Consider the following 23,857-nt stretch of genomic DNA (forward strand, 5'->3'; position numbering starts at 1 on the left):
AATTGCTGTTAGGGTCTGGGGTTTTTACCTTGTGCAAGCTAATAAGTTATCTTGTTAATATTTCATGTATGCTAGCAGAAAAGAGAAGACTCTTGGGTCAGAAAAAAAGATCTTTATTGCTTTTGGCACAGTAAACAGCATGATCATCATATTTGCACTGGTTCCTTCTTGCTCCCCAAGTCCCACAAGTTGATGCAGAAGGGCCCAAGGGAGATGCTATGTATACAATAGATATTTGGTACAGTTAAGGACCACGGAGATTAACAGGTGCATTTCTCTCTTCTGTATGCTTGCTTATCCCTTTGTCATTGATTTATAAGAGCTCTCTGCCATTGGAACAAATATTCCTTAATCTGTCATTGAATATTTCCTCTTATCCCAGTAAACTTTTTTAAATTTTATTTTAATCAATCATAGTTTTTCTCCACTCATGCATTTCATTGCATACATATAAATACTGCCCAATTACAAATGAAAAAAGAAAAAACAGAAACAAAACAACAACAAAAACACTAACAGATATTTTTCCCTCTATGCTTTCATTTTTTTAGCCTTTACCATTGTCATCTTTTTGGAATTTACTTTTGTGTAAAGAATGATGTAGGGACTATTTTGTTTTCACCAAATGACTAGACAGTTTCTAAACCACATTTTCCATCTGTCCCCAGCTTATTTGAAAGAACATCTTCATAACATACTAATATTTCATCTGTACTTACCTTTTCATTCTATTCTTTTAATTTATTCATATGTTGCTACTCCAGCCTTATCTTTTAATTTTCATGGCTTTAGAGTACACTTAACACCTTGTAGGACTTGTCACCATTATTTTGCTTTTATTCAGAAAAATTTGTCTATTTTTTGTGGGTCTTTTAAAAGTAAAAAAACAGAGTGAGATAACTATGAAAAAAAATTCTAAACACCATTGTCTTTTACAAATTTATCCTCCTTTCAAAGTTTTAATATCATAACTTCCATGAATGTTTAATTTGCATTTCAACATATACAAAAGCTTAGTTCCTATTTATAACTTGTTAAATTTTCTTTACTCTGACATAGGTTCCTTGTAGTCTGGAATACTGGGATGAACTCCAGAAGGTTTTTGTTGCATTTCGAGAATTTAGTCTGTCTGAAAGCAAAGTTTGTGAACTGCAGTTGCCGGACATCAATCTTGTGAATGACCAGAAGAAACTGGTATCCTCAGATCTTTGGAGAATTGTCTTGAATAGCAGCCAAAACGGAGTTGATGACCAAAGGTAACTCAACAAAAGACAAGAGCATTAGTGGAATTAGGCTGGGAAACAGTCTCCAAATTATCTTTTCTTATCTAGTGACACTTGGTTGTATCTCAGCTGCTTAGCACCTGCCTGAACTACAGATAAGGACCAGGAGGAAGAAAGATAAAGTCTGATGTTTCACAGTCTGTACTAAAAATCCTGTTTAACTAATAATACAGCCCTGTGAACCCTTCCTAAGAATTTATTCCTTAAATATAAGGAAAAAATAAATAAAAGCAAGCTGAAAAAAATAAATCCAGTTATCCTGAAGCCAAAAATACAGAGAAAAAGAGCCACATATACCTCAATAGACTTTTAATGGCATAGTAATCATTATGTATAGAGATAACCCTGGGCATTAAAAGGAAGGTTTAAGTAAATTGGATTCTGTCCTTCTAAAATGTAAATTTTGGAAATATTTCCATCTGGAATGATTTTAAGAACTTTAAAAGACAGACCTGCAGACATTAGGAAAGCTTGACTAACCAAGTTCAGAGAGCTAAAGTTTTATTCAGGTATAAAGTTAGTTTGACCAAAGTGAATCTCAAGAGCTATAGAATTCAAGTATTCTGTATCATTGTCCCTGGAACTTCCTCATTCCTAATAGACATCTGGTTAGTGGTAGATAGTGATTGGATTATACCCATTTCCATTTTTTGCCTGTATAACACATGGACTGACTTAAGGTAGAGAAAATGGCTTCAGCAACCTATTCTACAGCATCTCTTCTAATTTACACACCCTACCAACTTTTCTGCTCATGCTTTCATAAAAGACAAAAAAGTAAACTACAATATTGGAACAGTTTTCTTGAATAATATAGTATTGTGTGTGCAGCAAGACTATTCATTGCTTTCAGTGTCCTACCTTCCAATTTTGCAGTTGGGTTGGATTTAACATTATTTTATTCCTTTTGTACAATTTGTTTCCCCCCACACAACATTCTGACTCTAATGTAGAGAAAAATATTCACCATTCCAATACTCTGCAAATCAATTATTTTCTCTTTTGCCCATATGTATACACATGTTATAATCTTAGCACATCATTTTGTATTAATTCCTACTTTATATTATAAATAATTGAAAATGCTTTTTCTTTTTAAAGTGTTTATTTTTATTAATTATATGTTAATTGAAGAACATTTGGAAAGTAAATAACACCTCCTATAATCATACCACACCAGAGTAACCTCTTAACATTTCACTCTGTAACCTGAGTCTTTTTTGTTGATTATTACTTTGTATGTTTATGATAGTGATGTGCTTTATACTCTATATATTCTATTTCAAGGTCATCTGAGCTCCTTAAAAGTCATTATCTTCCAAGTATGTTACCTAGTAATACACAGTTGGTGAAAATATATTAGAGAAGTAGGATCTTGATTTTTACCCAAAGTATTGGAGCAATAAAAATAACACCAATCCTATGAGGAATTAGCAGACAGATAGACTGCTTTTTCTAAATATGAATTACCTCATCAGAAATGAGGAAATCTCAGAGAAAGTAGAGCTATAGATAATTATATTGATTTTTCAAACTCTGTGTTACATTAATAGTATCAAGTTAGAAATAATTTCTTGATTTTAATTATGAAAGAATGCATTTTTCATCACTGAAAGAACCATTTTGGACAAGGTTAATTCCTCTGAATCTGAAACATTCATAACAATTAGTTTTGTGGTAAGCTTAGCTCTATTGAAATGTGGAACCTTTAGGAGACAGAAATTTATGCAGACAACCACATCCAGGATGCTTTTCACCAAGATTTTGACTTTTTGATCACATATCTTTTGTCCTTGCCCAGGATTTTGGATTTTTTCTAATATTTCACGATTTACCTTACTTTTTTTTTTTTCCAGTTCTGGGAATGGAGCCCTGGGCTTTATACTCAATAGGCAAGTGATCCACCTCTGAACCACATCCCCAGCCCTTCATTTAATCTCACTTTAAATTGTTTGAGGTTAATCTATTCTCAGGTAAAAATTTGACATTAGAGAAATTGAAATAGAAGAGTTAGTTTAAAAAGCAACATAATAAAATGCTCTGAAGATATTTTTCAAAAGGGATAAAAAATTTCATCCAATTTCTAGAAAGAAAATATCAAGGGACTAAGTTATAGTAGCTCAGTGGTAGAAGGAATGCTTTGAATACACAAGATCCTGGGTTTAGTTCTCATCACCAAAAATCAAAAACAAAAGCAAAACTTGCATGCAGACAGAAGCTTTTTCAGTTACCTTCAGTATGTTCTGTCACATGAAAAATCTAAATGTATACCAAAACTTGGCACTTTATGATTAGAGATTGTCTTATCATAAGTAATATTTCCAATGGCTTGAGAAAGATATGCATCAGACTATTGGATGTACTGGAAAATGCTCATAAAAAATAAGTTACGATGAATTTCTTTAAAAAAAAAAAAGAGCCTCTTGCCTATGATTGAGATGACATTCCAACAGTCCAACAGTGTAGGTCTGCAGCCACAATGGTACTAGCCTCACTGTATGTATGTAAATAGAGGTAAATATAAAAGAATTTCAAACTAGAAGACCTGGGCTTAAGTTCTGACTCCATCACAAACACGGTATTTGACCTTGAGAAACAGATTGCTAAACTGAGAATTTGAAGAATAAATAGGTGCTACAATGAGTTCAAAGTATGACAGGGAACCTCCAGTACAAAGGGCTAAAGACAAAGAGTCAATCATTCCATTCCACTATCTTTAACTAATAGTTTGCTTAACTGTACTAAACAAGGAGTTGATAACGATTCTGGTTCTTTGGAGGTAGTATTTGCAGTATAGTCAATGTTGTGCTTCAGTCTTAGTTTCCACAATACTATAGATCTCTAGGAACCCACCCGTTCTATTTCCTGTGCACGAGACTAGGGCAAGAGACATAAACTCTGGAACCCTCCTAAGGCTATCCGTTTTAATTATTTATCTTTAATTCCATCATGGATGTCTTTGGTCATACTTAAAGCCTGTTGTAGAACCTTAATAAGCCCCCTTTACCAGTCAGTCCCTGTCAGGATGGCAGCTCAAACTGACTCTTTTTACAAGTATGGAGAGGTCAGGGGATGGCACAGTACCTTGTGACTAGGAACCCTGGGAAACTACCCCACTTTAGGCCTAAAAGAGCCAATTGAAAGAGCTCTTACCCAAAACTCTCAGAGTGGGTATTTGTAGCTACTTTTGGTAAAAAGACAGCCATGTACAGAGATCTGGCTGAGAAGGAGCTAGGAAAATGTACACGCTTACTTCACTGCCTTCTTGCCTTCTAATCTGTGGGTACATTCCACTGATTAACCCTAAGGACAAGCAAGAGGACAAAATAGCTTGTTGATGCAGTGCAGAAAGGTCCTTCCCAAGGACAGAGAAGAATGTGGAGAAGGGTAGAAAGTAGATTGAGATAGCAAACAGAAGATGCCCAGCAAGTACACATGGACTTAATTGCAATTTACAGTTTCTTACCCAGTGACTAACTCTGGGAAAAATAGAAGGGAGAAGGAGTCACGGTCCTGCTGTCAGACTTTGAGCCATGCTGCCCAGTTTTCTGGGTTTCCTATCAGGTGTCTTCTGATGAATCAGAACATTCTTTGTTTCCCCTTTTATATTCACTTCCAAATAACCAATTTCAGAAGTACTTATTTTGGCTGCTTAACATCACACAAATTATAGATATACACCATATATAACAGTAATAACCACAATTTTTTAAGTATATATCCAGTTATACTTGATAATGTTACACTCTGTTGATCTGTCTTTGGCATTTATTGCCTGTATTGACTGTATTGCATGGCTATCTTCCCACAACTTTAAAACATGTGAGAGCAGATGCCTTATAAGGACTTTCTATCACCACCCCAAAAATGCTGATTGATGATGGGAGTCATCTTGGAAAGAGAAATTACTTAGGGTGTGTGGTTCTTCCCTTATGTGATGAAAATTGAACATCTTGTAAGTTTTTTGAAGTGCTTTCATCTTTGGATGTGACAAAAAGCAGGAAACGAGTTCAGTAGCATTAAGCACATTTACATGTACACTTTCTTCTTTCCCCTCCTACCCTCTTAAGATCCCATAAAAGATGTCACTGTCCACTTATCTCCCATAATTATTGAGACAGTGACCCACATCTTTTGTAGGGGAGGAGGAACTGGTTTCATTTCTAAAAGCACTGACCCTCACAAATACAGGCAATGGAAGAATCAGAGGGAGATCAATGATTGTTAAGTCCCTAAGTTTCTCTCTCCACCTTCTATGAGGAAATGACTGTGGCCTCCAGGTGCTTCCCCTCTATTCGGCTACTCAAATCTTCTTTTATATACACCAAAATTTTGGGGGCAACTTTTCTATTTTAATCAAAATTTGAATGTTGTAAGCCATTTAGACATAAATCTTGACATTTGTAGTTGCTTTAGACACCTATGTTTCTAGTCATACAATAATATACTCCAGGATATATCCAGAAAAGTTTTATTCTTTCCTAGGGCTAAACATGAATTTCTGCCTTTCTTCCTTGGCAGTTTTTTCCCCAAGTATACTCTTGAGGCCCTTGACTATTTCCTTTTAGTTAATGACCTAAGTCTATGCAGGAATCCTGCAGGGGTTTGGTTCTTTGCCACTTAGTCTTTGATACACATTCCCTGAAGTACTTGGTGTCCCTCAGGTCTCATTTAAAGTTCTAGGCTGATAATACTAAGAATGTCTCTGTATCACGTTGCTTATCCTAAGAATCTTGGGAGATATCTCTACATCTTGTGTGTGCATTCTCTCTTCTTCTCTCTAGCTAAATTTAAAGGAACTCTTTACCTGAGGACCCTTTTGAAGTTGATTTTCAAACTACAGAATACAATCCATTAGTGGGTTATGAGAGAATTTAGCAGATTGCAAATGAAATTTTTTAATAAAATAGAAGAAAAAGACATATGATTCCACTTACATGTGGTCCTGAGTAGTCCATTTTATAAAGACTGAATGTAAAATAGTGGTTGCTAGGGCTGGAGAGCAGGGAGAATGGGGAGTGATTGTTTAAGGGGGCATAGAGTTTCAGTTTGGGAAAATAAAATGTTCTAGAGATGGGTGGTGATGATGGTTGCACAAAAATTAATGTGCTTAATACCACTAACCACATACTTTAAAATGGTTCAAATGATAAATTTTATGATACAGTAACAATATAAAATATTGGTATGTGTCACTTTTTGGAAAACTTCCCTCCCATTTTACATGTGTTTACAGTGTTTCAATAAAGGTGTATTTTTTCTGTTGGGTAGGTTTAAGACATTTGAGAAACTACAACTGTAAGGACCAGAGGGCATGTGTTATGGCAAGCACACACTTCCTACCATGTCTTGTCATCTGTTTGTGACTCTCCCAGGATGAACAGAGCAGTGTTAATACAGTGAGCAGGAGAATGTTTATGTGAACCATTGTTGAGAGGCAGTGCCCATTGAGATACTTTTCAACACTTATCCAGTATTATACCTTATTTGGACAGCAAGGAACAGGATTTTTTTTTCCTATTATTAAATGCTAGCCATTATGCTAAGTATTACACAGTGTCCCATTTAATACTCAAAAAGTAAGTCTAGTTACTATACTCATTTTACAAATGGGAAAACTAACATTTAGCCCAATGAAATAACCTACCCAACATTAAGTACAGTGCAAGTGATCGCAGGGCATGTGTTTTGACACAGGTTCTCTCACCCTCGTCATTCTTTGTTGAGCCTGTATGCTCTATTATGCTATATAGTAAAACCTAATGCCACAGGAGGATCCAGAAAGCAGCTCAGGTCTTCATCAGTTGTGTCACACCCCTGCTATGTTGTAGGGGTCCATCTCAGATGGCACACAGGGGTGAATCTTTAGGGGATATGCCTGGGTCTTCACAGTGCTATTAAGGTAGATTCAATCTACATCTAAATGTAGGCCACCAGCATAGCTGATAAGGTGCCCTTGAGCTAAACTGAAGTTATATGTGGATAAAACTCCCAGCATTCAGAATGTTTCATTGCTGTAAAAAAAAAATTGATTTTGCACTGAACTTACAATGATTGAACAAACTCCTGGATCTTGAGCTCTATTACTAGAGGTCTTGCTTCTAGGAGCCATTTCCCACCATGTTAGAAGTCTTTGGCCTGAAATTGACCTGTTTTGAAAATCTTTTTGGAAAAAGGAAAGGGTTGGAATATAAATACCATGGGTTGAAATTTTTTGACTTTTTAAAACTTTCTTCTCTATTCTGCCTATTGTATATCTCATTAATGTACACTTGTGAGAGTTCTCTATCAGGTCTAAGTCCACTGTACCTAATGCAAAAAATTATAAAACTTTAGCTACTATAAGTTTCTAGAAGGTCATAACTCATATTTATGACTATTTAGTTCTTTTTCACTGAGATATTTTCAATTCTTATGTAAAAGGTAAGCAGATAACATTTTAGCATGTAGTGGTAATCAAATTTATAGTATCAGAAACTTACAAATGAACTGATTCAAAGTACAGTTAAAGAACGTCCACATTATATATTCCATGTTAATTTTATGTTTAAGAAATGTTTAATTTTAATATGTCTTAAGCCTAAATTTCCGAAATAGATTAACCTAGTAACCATTTTAGTCAGAATTTCAAGATTGAAGAGAGTATGGCTGATCACATGAGTATGATTTTGTGATTTAGGAGTTACTATGTATACTTTAAAAATTTCTTTCTAATATACTGATTATGTGTTTAATCTAGAAAAAAAGTGAAGAATTAATCAGTTTGTTTTAAAGAAGATTATGGCAGATACTCATGATGTTTTCACAACCTTTTCTAATATGTTATAATATCTGCTGATCTCTACAGATAAAAAAATAAACTTGGAAAATGTTGGGGTGCCAAAAATTGTAGTTGGCAAGAAAAATGCTTCAGATAAACACCTCAAATTGTGCACTTAATGTTTTAAAACTGATCTTGCCTCTATTTTTAATAATATTTTGACTAACTTTGTTCCCTATTTTTTACAACATCTTTAGTATAAGGGAAAGAGCTCAAATGTGTGAACAACTAATATAGTTTACTGTTTCTGAATAAATAAAAATTAATTTTACCTTGCCAAGGAAATCTTTAATTTGAAATTCCATAAAGTTCTAGAAATGTATTTAAATTAAATAGTGTGCCCACTTATAGATATTTTAAGAATATCTTAGCTGCATTTTTGTGTATAGTATTTAGTGAGTAACATATTGCCCCAGAGTTTGTATTTTCTTTGTGTGCAATGGAGATTTACTAGCATTACAATAAATACCACCATATAACTAAAAATACTTTGAGGTTAAACAATTCAGTAAACACATTGGAATGCTTCTAGCTTTCATTTTCACCATCCTTTTTCATAACCATTTTCAAAACCCATCTGAAGATTCACACCTCAGAGAATCCATTGTGATTCATCCTATGCCATTTTGAGTTCCTCTTAGGTATCCACTCTGTCAGCACTTTGACTTTCCCATTTCCAGATGATGTTTTATAATGTTTGCAAACATCTATGAAATAGGTATTACCAGTTAGATTATGAATTCATTGAAAAACCTAGAATGTATCTCTCTAGTTTTTCCTCGCATAGTTCTCTCAAGCATACTATAAATCACAGTGATGTTCTCTAGGCTCCTCATGGATTTGTAAGTCAGAACTATAGAGCAAATTCAATTGGAAAGGCAGGAATAGAGATCAGGAAAGGGAGAGCATCTATTTATTGATCCACAATTAACAGTATGCATCTTGTTCTCCTCCTTCACTCTCATCCCCAGTTCTCATACTCCCACTAGCACTAATGCAGTCTGTTCATGCTTTCCATGCACATACCAGGAGCTATCATCTTGTGGATGCCTTCAATACTCATGTAGTCATACCTATTTGTATGAAATAATGTCAAGAGAATGAGCAAGTGAAGAGAGGACCCATGTAATATTGTCCATGGGACCCTCATTCTTTGGACATGGTCATAACTTTTTTGTTATCTAGTACAATATTCACTGGGTGTTCAATAAAGAGTACTGACTGACTCAAGGGAATCTGAAGAAGTAGAGCAAAAGTGAAACATTCATGGTGGCACTGATAATACTGAGGGTTTTTTAAACAATTTTTTTAGTTGTAGATTGGCACAATGCTTTTATTTTAGTTATTTATTTTAGTGTCCTGCTGAGGATCAAACCCAGTGCCCTACACATGCTAGGCAAGTGCTGTACCACTGAAGCACAATCCCAGCCCAATAGATTTTGGAGAAGCAGAGTCTTTGAATTGTGTTGGTCTTAAACTAATATGAGAACAAATTGTCCATAAGTTTTATAAATGTATGGAGAATAAAATTAGGTTGGAGCTAGGTCATTAAGACCTGAAGGAGGCCACACTAGGGGCCGTGCCACCTGCCTCAGAGGCCGGGAGTCACATTTCACCTCAGTACTCGTTTTCACTGTGGTCATGGGAAGCTCTGTGTCCACCAGGTTGAAGGGTCCCTCCCACCACCATAAGAAAACACCAGGGAGCATGCTGTGTGTGGAAAACTGGGATGATCTGCTAAGAAGAAAACAGCAAAAGCAGACTCGGAAGATGGCAGCGAATAGAGTGCATCACCCCCATGTACCGCGTCACTGCGCAGGTGAATGACGAGTTAGAACGGCCAAAAGCTATCTTGTTAGGAATTTCCAGCAAAATTGGGGTGCACCGAAACCTAGAGGAAGGATTTCCATCGCCCGAGGATCGGTTACTGGGGCTCAACCGCGAGAGATTTGTTCCTCCGGAGATTCAAGCTGCTTATTCAGCGGCTCGCCCCGCTGCGGCGCGCGCTGGAAACAGCGTCCATAGAAACGGCGCTGCTGATTCTGCTGGCTCCTGCCGGCTGTGCCCTCACTGTTCTCAGTGCTGAATTCTGGGTTTGAGACGGGGGAAGGAAGCCGTCCAGTTCTGTCCTCCACACCGGTCAGACCACCGAGGAAGCCAGCGGCCACCATCTTGGAGAGCCAGTTTTCGACTGATCGCAGCTCATTCAGCGATAGAACAGGTCTGTGACATTTAGTCCATCTCCCATACAGCAGGGAAATCACATAAAATCTCTCCCCGGCGTTCCGGGGGCGTGATTAACAGAGTGAGCATGAGTAGAGGCATGGGGGAAAGGTAAAGGCACCTGACCCCCAACTCCTCCCTCCCACCACCGTCAAGAACGAAACCTGTTTCGCCAGCTCTAGGAGGAGGGGCTAGCGGAGGGAATCAAAACAGTAAGGTGCCGGTTCCCAAAAGCCGTGCTCCATGTCCAGGAAACTGCAGGCACAGAGTGTAGTTTGAATTGCCTAGAGGTATCACACTGGGAAAGGCCTGACTGACAGGAGAAGCCAGGGGACTAGAAACCAGGAATAAACCTAAGCTAATAGGTTTTGAGAGACACCAGTGAGGGGAGGAGGGAGCGGCCTCACACGGATTGTTTCCTACAGCCGGAGGGCAAAATCTTGGCCCGGAAGGCACAGCACCACCTACTGGAAGTGAAGAAAATAGAAGCCTAACAGTGTCCCTTTTTCCTTTTAATTTTTTTTAAATTTTTTAATTTAAATTTTTTTTCTTTTCTACAATTATACTATTATTTTTTAAATGTAATTTTTATTTTACTGCATTTTATTATTATTTTTTATTATCTTTTCCTTTTCTTTTCTATTCTTTTCTCTTTCCTCTCTCCCTCTCTCTTTCTTGGTTTGCTTCCTTACCTTCTCCCCATCTTTCCTCTTAAGCATGACCACTCAGATTACGTACAACTTACTAAATGCAAATAGATGAATACTACGAATCGGTCCATAGTCCGCCTAAGCCCTTAACTACCCCCAAGTACTCCTGTCTATTCTCTTGTTAATATCCGCCTGCATTTGAGCAACCCCCAAAGAAGCTAACATATACTAACCTCCATACCATCAAAGCGCCCAACCTCAACATAAAATCCTAAGTTCAAACCTCAGTTCTATACATGCCATCAAATTCTGTAAGCCTCTAATGAAACTAATGAATTTACCTTAATTCACAATTAAATCCAACATCTCTAAACATTGTCTCCCAACACAAAGGAGAGATATTGGACCTATAAAAACCATACCAAATTTAAAGAAGAAAACAGAAACAGCAGCCAAACAGAGTAGGAAAGCAACGCGAGCACCATGAGAAAACAAGGGAAAAAAGGATTACAAACAATGCAGGACAACTTAAATTCACAGGAGAACCTAGAGGCTTCAGAAAAATGAGCAGAGAAAGAAATCAAGGCATATATAACTCAGATGGAACAGAATCTTAGACATTAGACAGCAAGTCCAAACAATGAAAGTAGACTTTGAAAACGAATTAAATAGGCAAATTCAAATGGCAAAGAATGAGCTATACCAGGAGATAGAGATTTTTAAAAAAAATCAAACAGTAATCCTAGAAATGCAGGAAACCATAAACCAAATTAAAAACTCAAACGAGAATATTACAAATAGACTAGATCAAATAGAAGTCAGAACATCAGATAATGAAGACAAAGAGTATCAACTTGAAAAGAATATAGTCAACACAGAAAGGATGCTAAGAAATCACCAGCAATCTATCCAAGAGATATGGGATGTTATAAAAAACCAAACTTGAGAGTCATGGGGATAGAAGAAGGTATAGAGGTTCAAGCCAAAGGACTGAACAATCTATTGAATGAAATAATCCTAGAAAACTTCCCAGATATGAAAGATGGAATGGATTGCCAAATCCTGGAAGCCTACAGGACCCCAAACATATGAAACCGTAATAGACCAACTCCAAGACACATAATTATGAAGATATTCAACATACAGAACAAGGAGAGAATATTAAAAGCTACAAGAAAAAGAAGGCAGATTACATTCAGGGGTAAACCAATTAGGTTAACGGCTGATTTTTCATCACAGACGTTGAAAGCAAGAAGATCCTGGAACAACATATTTCAAATGCTGAAAAATAATGGATTCCAACCAAGAATATTGTATCCAGCAAAATTAAGCTTCAGATTTGACAATGAAATTAAAATATTTCACCATAAACAAAAGTTAAAAGAATTTGCAGCCAGAAAACCAGCACTGCAAGGCATTTTGAGCAAAATACTACAAGAAGAGGAATTGAAAAACAGCACCCAAAGCTAACATTTGGAGGTAACTAAGTAAAGAGAAGAACAAAAAATATAACCAAAAAGGAAAAACGAGCCATATTAAAATAAATAAATAAATAAGCATGACTGGAAGTACAAACAATATATCACTAGTAACCTTAAACATTAATGGCTTAAATTCACCAATCAAGAGACAAAGGCTAGTAACCTGGATTAAAAAAACAAATCCAACAATATGCTGCCTTCAGGAGACTCATATGATAGGAAAAGACATACACAGGTTGAAAGTGAAAGGCTTGGAAAAATCATACCACTCACATGGTCCTCGGAAGCAAGCAGGAGTGGCCAAAATCATATCGAATAAAATCAACTTTAAACGTAAGTTAATCAAAAGGGATAAAGAAGGCCACTATATACTGTTAAAAGGAACCATCCACCAACAAGACATAACAATTATCAATATGTGTGCACCAAACAATGGTGCTGCAACGTTCATAAAACAAACTCTCCTCAAGTTCAAGAGTCAAATAGACCACAACACAATAATTATCGGTGACTTCAACACACCGCTCTCTCCATTGGACAGATCCACCAGACAAAAGCTGAATAAAGAAACTATAGAACTCAATAACACAATTAATAACCTAGACTTAACCGACATATATAGAATATATCAACCATTATCAAGTGGATACACGTTCTTCTCAGCAGCACATGGATTCTTCTCAAAGATAGACCATATATTATGCCATAGGGCAACTCTCAGTAAATATAAGGGTGTAGAGATAATACCATGCATCTTATCTGATCATAATGGAATGAAACTGGAAATCAATGATAAAAGAAGGAAGGAAAAATCCTGCATCACCTGGAAAATGAACAATATGTTACTGAATGATCAATGGGTTCCAGAAGACATAAAGGAGGAAATCAAAAAATTCTTAGAGATAAATGAAAATACAGACACAACATATCGGAATCTATGGGACACAATGAAAGCGGTTTTAAGAGAGAAATTCATTGCCTGGAGTTTATTCCTCAATAAAAGAAAAAACCAACAAATAAATGAACTCACACTTCATCTCAAAACCCTAGAAAAGGAAGAGCAAAACAACAGCAAATGTAGTAGAAGGCAAGAAATAATTAAAATCAGAGTGGAAATCAACAAAATTGAAACCAAAAAACCATTGAAAAAATTAATAAAACTAAAAGTTGATTCTTTGAAAAAATAAATAAGATCGACAGACCCTTGGCCATGCTAATGAAGAGAAGAAGAGAGAGAACTCAAATTACCAACATCTGGGATGAAAAAGGCAATATCACAAGAGACACCACAGAAATACAGAAGATAATTAGAAATTATTTTGAAACCCTATATTCCAGTAAAATAGAAGATAGTGAAGATAACGATAAATTTTTTAAGTCATATGATTTGCCCAGATTGAGTCAGGAAGATACACACAATTTAAACAGACCAATAACAAAGGAGGAAATAGAAGAAGCCATCAAAAGACTACCAACCAAGAAAAGCCCTGGACCGGATGGATATACAGCGGAGTTTTACAAAACCTTCAAAGAAGATTTAATACCAATACTTTTCAAGTTATTTCAAGAAATATAGAATGAATTTGGAAGATCTTCTTTTTCTGAGGCCAACATCACCCTGATCCTGAAACCAGACAAAGACACTTCAAAGAAAGAAAACTACAGACCAATATCTCTAATGAACATAGATACAAAAATCCTCAAATAAAATCCTGGCGAATCGAATTCAAAAGCATATCAAAAAAATAGTGCACCATGATCAAGTAGGATTCATCCCTGCGATGCAAGGCTGGTTCAATATACGGAAATCAATAAATGTTATTCACCACATCAATAGACTTAAAGATAAGAACCACATGATCATCTCGATAGATGCAGAAAAAGCATTTGACAAAGTACAACATCCCTTTATGTTCAAAATACTAGAAAAACTAGAGATAACAGGATCTTACCTCAACATCGTAAAAGCTATATATGCTAAGCCTCAGGCTAGCATTATTCTGAATGGAGAAAAACTGAAGGCATTCCCTCTAAAATCTGGAACAAGACAGGAATGCCCTCTATCACCACTTCTATTCCATATAGTTCTCGAAACACTGGCCAGAGCAATTAGATAGGCGAAAGAAATTAAAGGCATAAAAATAGGAAAAGAAGAACTTAAATTATCACTATTTGCGGATGATATGATACTATATCTAACAGACCCAAAAGGGTCTACAAAGAAACTACTAGCGTTAATAAATGAATTCAGCAAAGTGGCAGGATATAAAATCAACACACATAAATCAAAGACATTCCTGTATATCAGCGACAAATCTTCTGAAATGGAAATGAGGACAACCACCCCATTCACAATATCCTCAAAAAAATAAAATACTTGGGAATCAACCTAACAAAAGAGGTGAAAGATTTATACAATGAAAACTACAGAACCCTAAAGAGAGAAATAGAAGAAGACCTTAGAAGATGGAAAAATATACCCTGTTCATGGATAGGAAGAACTAACATCATCAAAAATGGTGATATTACCCAAAGTTCTCTATAGGTTTAATACAATGCCAATCAAAATCCCAACGGCATTTCTTGTAGAAATATATAAAGCAATTATGAAATTCATATGGAAAAACAAAAGACCCAGAATAGCAAAAGCAATTCTAAACAGGAAGTGTGAGTCAGGTAGTATAGCGATACCAGATTTCAAACTATACTACAGAGCAATAGTAACAAAACAGCATGGTACTGGTACCAAAACAGGCGGGTGGACCAATGGTACAGAATAGCGGACACAGAGACCAATCCACAAAATTACAACTTTCTTATATTTGATAAAGGGGCTAAAAGCATGCAATGGAGGAAGGATAGTATCTTCAACAAATGGTGCTTGGAAAACTGGAAATCCGTATGCAACAAAATGAAACTGAATCCCTTTCACTCGCCATGTACAAAAGTTAACTCAAAATGGATCAAAGAGCTTGATATCAAATCAGAGACTCTGCGCCTAATAGAAGAAAAAGTTGACTCCGATCTACATATTGTTGGGTCGGGATCCAAATTCCTTAATAGAACACCCCTAGCACAAGAGTTAATAACTAGAATCAACAAATGGAACTTACTCAAACTAAAAAGTTTTTTCTCAGCAAGAGAAACAATAAGAGAGGTAAATAGGGAGCCTACATCCTGGGAACAAATTTTTACTCCTCACACTTCAGAGCCCTAATATCCAGAGTATACAAAGAACTCAAAAAATTAAACAATAAGATAACAAATAACCCAATCAACAAATGGGCCAAAGACCTGAACAAACACTTCTCAGAGGAGGACATAAAATCAATCAAAAAGTACATGAAAAAATGCTCACCATCTCTAGCAGTCAGAGAAATGCAAATCAAAACCACCCTAAGATATCATCTCACTCCAGTAAGATTGGCAGCCATTTTGAAGTCAAACAACAACAAGTGCTGGCGAGGATGTGGGGAAAAGGGTACTCGTATACATTGCTGGTGGGACTGCAAATTGGTGCGGCCAATTTGGAAAGCAGTATGGAGATTCCTGGGAAAGCTGGGAATGGAACCACCATTTGACCCAGCTATTGCCTTTCTTGGACTATTCCCTGAAGACCTTAAAAGAGTGTACTACAGGGATACTGCCACATCGATGTTCATAGCAGCACAATTCAGAATAGCTAGACTGTGGAACCAACCCAGATGCCCTTCAATAGATGAATGGATAAAAAAAAATGTGGCATTTATACGCAATGGAGTATTACTCAGCACTCAAAAATGACAAAATCATGGAATTTGCAGGGAAATGAATGGCATTAGAGCAGATTATGCTAAGTGAAGCTAGCCAATCCCTAAAAAACAAATGCCAAATGTCTTCTTTGATATAATGAGAGCAACTAAGAACAGAGCAGGGAGGAAGAGCAGGAGGAAAAGACTAACATTAAACAGAGACATGAGGTGGGAGGGAAAGGGAGAGAAAAGGGAAATTGCTTGGAAATGGAAGGAGACCCTCATTGTTACACAAAATTGCATATAAGAGGTTGTATGGGGGAAAAAACAAGGAGAGAAATGAATTGTAGTAGATGGGGTAGAGAGAGAAGATGGGAGGGAAGGGGAGGGGGGATAATAGAGGATAGGAAAGGTAGCAGAATACAACAGTCACTAATATGGCATCATGTAAAAAGGTGGATGTGTAACCAATGTGATTCTGCAATCTGTAATTGGGGTAAAAATGGGAGTTCATAACCCACTTGAATCTAATGTATGAAATATGATATGTCAAGAGCTTTGTAATGTTTTGAACAACCAATAAAAAAAAAAGTTAAATAAAAAAGACCTGAAGGAATCCTTTGACAATATTCTCCCAACAATCCACATAGGATAAGTCAACATGAACTTAATTGTTTTTTAAACTAATTTATGTGAGTATATATAGAAGATTTGATGATAACATCTTGACTAGAATTTTTTGGGCCACTTTAGGAATTCATATAGGAAAAACATTATATTTATATGACATTAGAAAATCTGTTATCAAACTTTTCCTATTACTTATTTTCTATAGCTCTGCAAGTGAATCTGGTTCTCAAAGCACTTGTGATCAGCTTGTAACTCCAACAGCCCTGGCTGCCTGTACCAGAGTTGACTCCTGTTTTACCCCATGGTTTGTACCATCTCTTTGCATGTCCTTCCAATTTGCTCACCTGGAGTTCCATCTCTGTCATCATCTTGATCAACTAGGCACAGGTACTTTTTCCTTTAATATCAGGACAACATTCACTTAATTCTCACCTCTTAAGTGCTCTTAAGATACAGTTCATCAATTTTGACCCAGCTGATTTATTTCCAGGAAGTATGAAGTGAGTACTGGCAGTTATTCTGAAGTTGCTGTGGTACAAAAAGTATACCCCTTACTTTTAAACCAGCTTATACACCTGTAAGTTATCAATGGTATTGAGCTGACACACATTTTGGCATGCTTCCTAAGAGAATTTTCAAGAAATTTTTTAAAACAGCAGGTTTTAATATTAATTTAACATTAGTAATTAATTTAATTATGATCTTTTTGGCAGAAACACATCTGGTTTTATTCTGTATCCTGAACTATCACATTAGTGGCAAATAAATTCCAACAGCACTTAATACTGCCTGAGTACCTTCTACAAATGGTGAACCCATTCTTAATTTAGTCTAACGGAGTCACATTTCTATAAGTTTGAAGGAAGATGATTTCCCCACATACCGAAGTGGCTTTTATAAACTTTCTAATGTTACTTGGATAATCATTTCTAAAGCATTATATTGTGTACCAAATCTTTTTTAGTTAATACATTTTGATTCCTGACATGTAATGGAAAAAGAGGGGGGAAATCAGATTAAAACCAAACATAGCTGCTGTTAAGCATCTTGCCTTTTCAGCAAAACTAAAGTTGAACCTGCTTCTGCTTTTTCTAACTGTGAGTCTTGTTTTTATTTTTGTTTTTGAGATCTGTTTGGTAGATTCAGAAATGTATATAGTTTCCTCCTCTGTTTTATTCGTTGTTCTCTGCAATCAAATTTTTTGTCTGTGTTAGTCAAAGTAACTTTTAGACAGTATACCTTAAGAGACCTAATTGAACAAAACAATTTTATTTTCAAATATGAAACAAAATTCAAAGATTTTAATATCTTCAAGAGAATGTTTGAATTTATTTAATACTAAATTCATAACCAAAAAGTGGGTAATTTTCACATCATTTCTTTATTTGTGTAACTATTGATTCATCTTAATTCCTGACTTTTTTGTTTCTTTCTCAACAGCTTCACCACAATACCTACAGCCATTCATTTCTGATAAAAATGTACCATCTGAACTAGAATACATGATTGTTTCCTTCAGAGAACCACACATGTATTTTCGACAATGGAATAATGGTTCTATCTGCCAGGAGATCCAGTTCTCAGCTCAAGCAGACTGTAAACTTCTAGAATGCAGAAATGTTACAATGCAAAGTGTAGTAAAGCCTTTCAGCATCTTTGGACAAATTGCAGTTTCCAGTGATGCAGTGGGAAAGCTGCTTGACTGCACCTTGACAGTGGACTCCATATTTATAAACTTTGGACAACATGTAGTTCATTCTCTGAACACTGCAGTACAAGCTTGGCAACAGGTATGCACATTCCAGAACAGTTTACAGTTTGGCTACATATGATCTTTTATTAGGTACTGTATGTTATCACTTCTAATTATAAGATAAACACAAATATGTGAGAGAGTGAGAAATTTGATGTGCACCATAATATTTGGAGCCTTCTCTGTTTGGGCAAAATGATGCACTTTTGTTGTTGTTGTTGTTGTTGTTTTGTTTTGTTTTTTTAACTTTCAAGAATATGAATTCTTTACACACACATCAGGGATGGTGCCCACATTTTTATGACGAATGTCCCACATCTGTGTGGAAATTAACATATTCCCAGAAATTTTCTCCAAGTACTCTGTGCCCTTATTTTGCTAAAGCTTCAACTTAGCCATGTATCAAAAATGAAAGAAGAACCTTTGTGAGCCTTCCTTATCATAGTGTTCCAGCTTCTTAAACAAAAGACAAGTGAGATGGCATCTGTGAGCACAGCACAGTTCTAGTCTTTTCCTCTATTATCTTTCTGGCTTATTGACTCACTAAATAAAGCACTGGATAATGGATTTTGGGGACCCCTCAGAGACTCTTGGTTACTTCATTAATTTATTTATATCTATAATAAGAAATTATCCATATCAAATAGGGACAAAGTATATGTCTTTGCTAAATGACATACTTAAAATGGGACACTTGTTCATGTCTAACTAGCATGGAAGTAATTTCACAGAATGTTTAGCTGATAATATGTTCAGCAATTTAACAACAAATCATTTCTGCTTTCACAGATATATTGTATCTCCATCATGTTTGGTTGCTATGTAAAATGAGACATTTCCCACATTTTATGTATGTTACAAACACTTGTGTGGAGCTGGCTCCCCAGAAGGAATGTTCCTTCCTCCTACCTTCTCTCTTGAAGGAACAGAGGCACTAAAGGATGAGGGAAGGGGCTTTAGTTCTCTAACTCAAAAATTTTTATGGGAGTAAGTAAAAAGAATTGGGGGGGTGGATTTTTAGGGCAGTAAGAATTTTCATGAAATTAAATTTTATGAAAAATAATTTTTAAAAAGAATTTTTAGTCCTATAACTTCAGAATTTTTATGACAATTAAATTTTCTGGAAATCAAATTTAATGTTTTTCTTTATATGCATGAAGACCTATACAAGACTAAGGAATTAATTACCTAACGTGGTACTATAATAGCAAAGGAAAAGAAGATAACACATCTGTTTTATATTTTAAAAATCTTTTTTAAGGGCATTCCATGGTTTTCTTGTTGCAAAGGACATGCGTAAAATAAGAGCTAGTGTGATCTAAATCTTTGCAGCTGGTTCAAATAGCAGTGTGAAAAAACCTCCATGGCTCCAATTCCTGTTATTTTGTCATATTTTGAACAATGCATTTAATAAAAAACAAACCTAGAAAATATAAAAGAGTCATTGATACAGCATTTAAACTCAGGATATTTTTGTCTTGGTATCAGAGCCATTATAAGAGGACTCATGTGTAGCAACTACTGCAAAATGGCTCTCAGAAATATCAGTTTCCTTCCAGGGAATATTCTCATAGACACAGCTATACATAAAAATAAAATATGGTGCATAAATATTTAAATGTTTTAAACCACATCAGAGTGTGAATGACTGACTGGCTAACACAGTGCCTTGAAGGAATATTCTGAATTTTTTTGAGGAATTGTATATTTGATTAAGTAGAGCCATATGTCACGTAGCATATTGCTGACAGGTACATTCTATGAATAGTTGGTTCTGATTTATACAGGGATTTGGCAATGTTAACATGAGCCACAAGAGGATATACTTCTGTAATTGTTGCTGTAATTTTCTTGTTTCCTCCCATGTCAAGGGTACTTACCACCAAGTTTTAATGTGGTATGCTTCTAACCCTGTGTATTCTAAAGTAAATATGAAAGTGCACTACTTTGAAATTATAGAATGTTTGACATTGAAATGGGCTGATGGAGGTTTATTAAGTTCATTTTTTCTAAGATGGTCTCAATATGGTTTACCCTTTCTGTAAGGAAGTTTAATTTCCAAAATTTGGATTTTATTATGTATATAGTGTTCACAGATAGTGCAGTTGTTGCCAAAGAGAGAAAATGAATTTAATAAGTAGGAAAAGTGATTTGAGTTCTCCACAATACTTTTTATCAGATTCATATCAGAGACTAGTCATTTTTACCCAATATAGATGGACCAGAGAGTTAAAGAATGAAACAGTTTGGACTTTTACCTTTAGGTCATGAATTCAAGATTAACAGAAACCTTCTTTAATGTTTGATTTCTCTGACTGTAGGTCTTTCTTCCTTTCTTCCTTCTTTCCTTCCTTCTTTTTTTTCTTTCTTTTTTCCTCTGTCTTATACATGATGACTGTTTAGTGAAACTGAATTAAATGACTCAAAATGCCATTGTGAGTTTGCTTTATATTTCTGTCACATTCCCAGATTTGAACAAAATAGCATTTGGAAGGGATTACTCAAAAATCAAGATTATATTCATATATCTTCCTTTATACAAAACAGTATCTCTGCTTAATTTCAAATGCCTGTACAATATGCCATGAAACTTAAATATGAATAAGTCAACTTTTAACCATAAACCCTAGTGAACATTCTCAAGCTCAGCATATATGATATCACAGCAAATGTGAATGAGCTCTTTTATAATACAGAATTTAAAACATTCCAAGACATGCTTAAACTTATTGTAGTTATAATGAACTCCACAGATGAAGGAGCAGTAAAGAAATAGTTCCCTGAGGACTTTGAGTATTCTTTAAAAAAAATGTAAACAACCCCCTTGTGTTCTTTAATTTACATTTTTTCCTAAAACCCTCATCATTTATTAAAGGTCAGTTTTTAAAGATGAGGAAAGTAATACAATTTTTTTCTACTCAAGCTCCATCTGGTAACTTAACCTCTGTGTTGAGATTAATTCCAATTCATTATGAAAACTGAATTCTAATCTCAGGATGTGTAACTAAGTGAGAGATTGGAATCATATCCCTTCCTTCATGTTTGTACTCTTGGATGGAAAGGAGAGAAAAATGTTTATAAGGAGAGCAGTTTATGTTGATTATATAATACTAAATGGAAAAATCTCATCAAAACTAATTATACACTATGATTCCAGTTTGATAAGAGGTTTGTAGATAAATACATAAGATCAGATCAGATAGGATAGATTAGAATAGTAACCACAATATTCAGAAGAGAAAAAAATTCCTTGAAGAAAATTCACCAAAATGTTAATAGCCTTATTGCTGATTGCAAAATTAAAGGGTTTTTAAAATTCATACTTTTTGTCTTCTAATATGCTGAACATATAATTTAAAAAATTTGATCTACTTTATTTTTTGTATTTCCTAAGTGTCTATTGAGTACTTATGTATTAGACATTGTGCTGGGTACTAGCGTTGAAGTTGTAAATAATACACATAGAGTTCCAGCTCTTTTATAGCATAGTCTAATTATGGAGACAATATTGAGCCCAGGATGGTGCAAATTAACAAGTGCTCTGAAAGGTGAATTAGAGTGTCATGTAGGTATAAAATAGGGAAACCTGGTCTGGTCAGGGGAGGATCTCGAAGGCTCCTCTGAGGAAGTGACCTTTCAAGATGAACCTAAAAATTAGAAGCAAGTTAGTCAGGCAAGAGATAAGGGCAAAGAGGTCCCAGCAGAAAGAAGGCAGTGAGGCAGAAAGCAGTTTGATATGTTGGATAAATTGAGAGGAGACCAGGGTAGTTTTGGAAAAATGGAAAAAAGACTGGTAGAGTTGGGGTGTCCTGAACAAGCATCATCAGCAAATGGGAAGTAGTTCAAGTTGCAGACAGAGAGCCATGGGCAGGGCCCATGAGTGAGACTGGATGTCTAAAACCTGGTGGCAAGCAAGTTTTGAACTCATAGCTAATGATCAAGAGCTACAACAAAGAACATTATGGTAGAAACAGGTTGCTTAAAAGTACTTTGGTCTCAGCCAGATTCTTTTTGTCACTAATGTGACTCTCAAGCAGGGTTTGGTGAAAATAGATGGATGATAGAGAGCTTAGAAGTCCTCAAGGGCCACCAGAAGAATAAGGCTTATTGGGGCCTCTTCTCCAGCTGCAGGAATAATGCCTGCCACCTACTTCAGGACAATATGTGTGACTAGGAGTGGATTCTGTTTCTCAAAATGACTGTTCCTTGAGAAAGTTCTAGGTATGGTCTCCAACCTTGCTGGTTCCAGATACATTCATCCTTGGTTTCACACCTCCCTGTTGCTTAAATCACTGTGCTTCTGAATTCCAATCCATTTGACTCTTCCTCACCTCAGTAAAGTGGTGAAGGGTGAAGCATGGCATTGTGGTGTTCATTAGAGCCACAGCCAGGAAATAGAGAGAAGCCAACTGCAGAAGCATCTGTTGCATAGTATCTCCCATCATCAGCAAATTGATTAGGTAATTATGATTTTTTCCTTATATTCTCAATTTACTTAACTATACTATTAGTTTACCAAAATATTTCCTGTTTTTTAAACCATACCCTAACCAGAATGATGAAAGTGTAATCACAGAAGTCCTCTATCACTGTTTTGCTATAAAAGCAGCTGATGAAGCCCCCATTTAGTCGAAAAAGAGGTGTCAACACAGGAACATTATTACTAATTTGCTGAAACTTAGTAGATTAATGAAGAATATTAAGTGATGAATATTAGCTGAGGTACTGGAAACTGTTTTTTCAACTAACATTATTTCTCTTGAAAACTACAATTTGGCTTAAACTGACTCTGGAGTTGATCTGTTTTGTGTGTTCAGCCTCTTAACAATAGGGAGAAAGTTATGGTTTTATTTATGTCTCTCCCTGAACAGATTTACACACATATCTACCCTCCCGCTTCAGGGATCTGGGGATGTATTACCTAAATGATCCTTACTTTCTGTAGGGTACAAACTGTGGCTTTGCTAATTGGTCTTGATTGTTGAGTTTAGAAGGCTGGGGACATGGTAATTCTAGCCACTAGTATACTTCTCAGAAACGTGCATTACCCAGTCCAGCACTCTTTGTAGCATGTTAATACATTTTGAGAAATGTTAAAAGGAATCTCATCGTTCTTTTACTCTTCTGTGTGTATGATTTATTTTGTAGGAATATAAATCAAAACACATTCTTGGAACATTTATGATCTCTTTAAGATTTTTGTGTGTGTGCTTATCCTGGAAGTATAGAATATTTTGTATACCACAGCTAATGACAACAGATCCTTAGGGTTTCTGTGTTATAACA

General features: G+C 35.7%; 1 protein-coding gene across 3 annotated transcripts in view; it reads left to right on the plus strand.

The window, feature by feature from the left end:
• The window catches only part of Vps13b (vacuolar protein sorting 13 homolog B), a 736,334-nt gene that overhangs the window by 628,208 nt on the left and 84,269 nt on the right, over positions 1–23,857 (plus strand). For all 3 annotated transcript variants that reach the window (XM_076835849.2, XM_076835851.2, XM_076835850.2), the window contains exons 40-42: positions 1,060–1,256; positions 17,024–17,205; positions 18,259–18,608. In XM_076835849.2, coding sequence (XP_076691964.2) covers positions 1,060–1,256; positions 17,024–17,205; positions 18,259–18,608 — 729 coding nt within the window. The remainder of the gene's footprint in view (positions 1–1,059; positions 1,257–17,023; positions 17,206–18,258; positions 18,609–23,857) is intronic.

Source organism: Callospermophilus lateralis, chromosome 16 (genome assembly GCF_048772815.1).
Source record: "Callospermophilus lateralis isolate mCalLat2 chromosome 16, mCalLat2.hap1, whole genome shotgun sequence".
NCBI lineage: Eukaryota > Metazoa > Chordata > Mammalia > Rodentia > Sciuridae > Callospermophilus > Callospermophilus lateralis.